This window comes from Silene latifolia, chromosome 4, assembly GCF_048544455.1.
Source record: "Silene latifolia isolate original U9 population chromosome 4, ASM4854445v1, whole genome shotgun sequence".
In the NCBI taxonomy this organism is placed as follows: domain Eukaryota; kingdom Viridiplantae; phylum Streptophyta; class Magnoliopsida; order Caryophyllales; family Caryophyllaceae; genus Silene; species Silene latifolia.
In genome coordinates this window covers 42,038,552-42,042,588 of record NC_133529.1, presented here as the reverse complement: position 1 = coordinate 42,042,588, position 4,037 = coordinate 42,038,552, and the positions used below count along the sequence as shown (strand labels likewise).

The window sequence follows — 4,037 nt, the reverse complement described above, 5'->3', positions numbered from 1 at the left end:
CAGGGAGTCTTGGAGACCGAATAAGGAAGAATAAAGTCTAAAATCATAACAAATAAGTTTCATACTTATAATGTCATTTGCAATTACTCAGCACATACAAATGGGCGAATTTGGCTGATCTGGAGGCCCAGCACTGTTACCATTACCCCTTTGATCGTTCATGCACAATTCATTCATTGTGATGTTTCCCATCATGCTACTTGCCAAAATTTTCATCTGACCATGGTCTATGCTAGCAATAATGCCAGGGTCAGAGATGATCTCTGGGCAAATTTACTTAATCTTAGCTCTACTGCTAATAGTTGGATAGTGCTTGGTGATTTTAATGTTGTTCGTGATGCTCTTGAGAGGGTAAGCTAGACTCCTCCTTGCCTGACTGATATTTTAGATTTCAACTCTTGTCTCCTCAAATGTGGACTGGATGATATCAACAGTACTAGTTGTGATATGACCTAGATTAATAATCAAGATATTGAGACTCTAGTCTGGTCAAAATTGGATCGAGCTTTAGCTAACACTCAATGGATGGCTCAATTCCCAGCTACTGCTGGTCATTTTCTCCCCTATAGTATTTCTGACCACTCTCCTGGCATTGTCACTGTTTTTTAGGACAAGCATGTGGGGCCTCGGTTCTGTTTACTCAACTGCTGGGTTGATCACCCTAATTACCATGATTATGTTTTGAAAGCTTGGCAAACTCCTGTACTTGGCTCAAAAACTTTTACTTTATTCAGCAAGCTTAAGCATGTTAGAACACAGATGAGAGTCTTGCATAAGCAGAGTTTTACTCAAATTCAACAAAGAGTAAGGGAAAGCAAAGAGGCCCTTCTTGAATATCAAAGACAAATACAAGCTAATCTTCACATGCCTGACCTTTATGTTCAAGAAAAGATCCTTCTGGATACCTATATGAAGCTCAAAAGAGCTGAGGGTAGCATCATCCAGCAAAAAGCAAAAGTTCACCATATATCCTATAGTGATTCTTCTTCTAAGTACCTCTTTGCCAGGATTCATGAAAGGAAGCACCAACAAATTATTGGACAAATTAGAGATAAGGATGGCCATGACAGGGTAGGTCTTGAAAATGTTGCCTTGGGTTTCATTGATTATTACCAGCATCTGTTAGGCTCCTCTCTTTGCTACTCACCCTATTGATATTCATTATATTCAGCAAGGCTCTTGTGTTCCAGCCGAGGACTTTGATTTCTTGACAAAGCCTATGACTGATGCAGAGATTAGAGCTGCTGTGTTTAGCATTGGCTCTGATAAGAGCCCTGGCCCTGATGGGTTCTCTTCTGCTTTTTTCAAGGCTTCTTGGGATTTGGTGGGCCCTGATTTTAGCACTGTTGTGCATGCCTACTTTAAAATGGTAGACTTAGTAAGCAGGCCAATGCAACTCTCATCACTCTAATTCCGAAGAAAAAGGTTAGCAGTACTGTCATGGATTTTAGACCTATATCCTGCTGCACTACCTTTTACAAAGTCATTAGTAAGGTTGTCTCTTATCGACTACAAGCCATTCATCCTAAAATCATTGGACCTGAACAAGCTGCATTCATTAAAGGGAGGAACATCCATGAAAACATCATGATGTCCCAATCTCTAGTACAAGGTTATGGCAGGAAATATCTGACCCCTAGATGCTTGATTAAAGTTGACATTAGGAAGGCATTTGATTCTCTTCAGTGGTCTTTTATCCAGGACATATTAAAAGCTTTAAAATTCCCTGAGGTGTTTGTGAACTGGATAATGGGATGCATCACCAGCTCTTGGTTCTCCCTAAAAATTAATGGATCTGTTCATGGTTTTTTTTCAAGGGAAGAGTGGGCTTAGGCAAGGGGACCCTCTCTCTCCCTATATTTTTGTTCTTGCTATGGAAGTACTATCCAGATACCCTAGCAAGCTCTGTGTTTATCCTAATGTTTGCCATCACCCTAAGTGCACAAAGCTTGGGCTCACTCATCTTATATTTGCTGATGACTTGATGATATTCACTAGGGGTGATGTCCCCTCTGTTTTTGCTGTTCTGGCTGTCCTTCAGAACATCTCTGCTTGGTCTGGACTCTATGTAAACACTGAAAAAACTGAAATTTACTTTGGTGGAGTATCTGATGCTATTAAACAGCAAATCCTTCAGGACACTGGCTTCTCTGAAGGTAGCTTTCCTTCGGTATCTCGGATCGCCCTTATATCTTGCCAGGCTTATCGTGAATGGGTTATGGGGTGCTGATCAATAAAATTCAATCTTTCCTTCAACACTGGGCTACCAGATTCTTCTCTTATGCTGGGAAAGTCCAGCTTATAAATTCTGTTATCTTTGGTCTCACCAACTTTTGGTGTCCCACTACTCTCCTTCCTAAGAACATCATTAAAAATCTAAATAAACTCTGCAAGGATTTTTTCTGGTCTTTTGAGGCTGGTCAGAGGAGACTGGTTTTCAAAAGCTGGAAAAGCATTTACTCTCCTTGGAAAGAGGGAGGATTGAATATCAAAGAACTTTTATCCTGGAACAAAGCCCTACTGGAAAAGTGGATATGGATACTTGAAGTTAAAAAAAGTGGTCTCTGGTATGACTGGATGCAAGCTTATCATCTCAACAATGACTCTATTTGGACCTTGCAAAGTAAAAGTCACTATACTGGGAGCTTCAGGAGTCTTCTTATCATTAGAGATGAAATTCTTGCCAAGTCTGGTTCTAAAATAATTAGCTCCTGGTTTCTTAGTGGGAAATTCAGCATTGGTCAGGATTATTCATGGTTCAGGAACAGTCTCCCTAAGCTTCACTGGACTACAGCTTTGCATCATCAATTTATTATACCAAGCCACAAGGTTATCACTTCTCTTGCTCTTCAACAGAAATTGGCCACTCTTGATAACCTTGCAGGGAAAGGATTGCACATTATTAATCGCTATATTCTCTGCAAGCAGGACAATGAAACCCATGCTCGTCTATTCTTTAACTGTGCTTTTTCCAAACAGATATGGGAAGGTATTCAGAGATGGTTGAAAATCTCTGGACGGAGCTCAGATGCTCAAATTGAACTCCTCTGGTGCTCTGATAGAAGGCATACTAGACATTGGAAGAATGGCTGGATGAGAGCTAGTATTGCTGCTACATGCTACTATCTGTGGGATGAAAGGAACTCTCGTGTGTTCGCAGGATTTGAACGAACTTTTGAGCAGCTGCTACATGTCATTAGAGTCACTGTTAGTAGTCGTGTTCTAAGAAAAATATCTTGCTTACATTATGAGTTGGCTACGAGTAAACTAAATCTTCTATAGGTTTAGTGTAGCTCTAGGGGATACTGTAACACCCCGCGATAAAGCGGAGAATATAACTTATAAAATTCAAGCGGAAGTTAGGAAATTTTTGAAACTTTTAAAATTTAAAGCACGGGTTCATTAAAATCCAAAACATTAATAAAGAATGCGGAAATAAAGTTTAAATTATACAAACGTGATAGTCAAGGTGAGGGAAAATATATCCCTCGAATGACAAAACGGTAAAAGGTAAATCTAAGCAATCCTAATAAACCAACTACTAGGCCAAAGTGCTCGCTAGCTCACCTGTCATTCATGTAAACATGAACGCCACAGTTAGTGGGGAGTAACTCAAGGTTCTCCCAGCCACAAAATGTCGAAACGAACATAACAAAGAACTAAAACAGGTAAGTCATGTAAGATACTTACAAAAGATGTGAATATCAAGTTATATTTAAACATGTCAATTAAATGAGATGGAACAAGATAGATCAACATTAGCATGATAGAGATTCAACTAATCATGTGAGACAATTAAATAATATGAAAGACAAGAATACGGTCATTTATGCAAAAGTACGTATTTCAAGGAATTACAACATAGATATGAGATTAGAATCCGAATCATGTGAAGCAGTTAAGTAAGGGATCAACCAATGCAAATTACAAGAATAGAAACCGTAGCCATTATTTGGAAAACAACTTAGCAAACATTGCACGGGACGTGGCTACTAATGTCACATTCATACTTATGGCTTGCATCTCACCATAAGAAC

General features: G+C 39.3%; 1 protein-coding gene across 1 annotated transcript; it reads left to right on the top strand.

Annotated features, from left to right (window-relative positions):
- Positions 1-222: 222 nt before the first annotated feature.
- Positions 223-3,282, top strand: LOC141651432 (uncharacterized). Its single transcript, XM_074459145.1, has 6 exons — positions 223-351; positions 610-1,071; positions 1,172-1,287; positions 1,374-1,772; positions 1,999-2,170; positions 2,299-3,282. The coding sequence occupies exons 1-6, from the start codon at positions 223-225 to the stop codon at positions 3,280-3,282; spliced, it is 2,262 nt and encodes a 753-aa protein (XP_074315246.1).
- Positions 3,283-4,037: the final 755 nt, after the last annotated feature.

Bases quoted from the DNA above. Each gene is read 5' to 3' on its own strand.
- LOC141651432 (XM_074459145.1), top strand. From the start codon at position 223: ATGGTCTATGCTAGCAATAATGCCAGGGTCAGAGATGATCTCTGGGCA. The intron at 1,773-1,998 runs GTTCTCCCTAAA...GATATTCACTAG, and splicing joins GGATGCATCACCAGCTCTTG to GGGTGATGTCCCCTCTGTTT. The intron at 2,171-2,298 runs GTATCTCGGATC...GGGAAAGTCCAG, and splicing joins CTGAAGGTAGCTTTCCTTCG to CTTATAAATTCTGTTATCTT.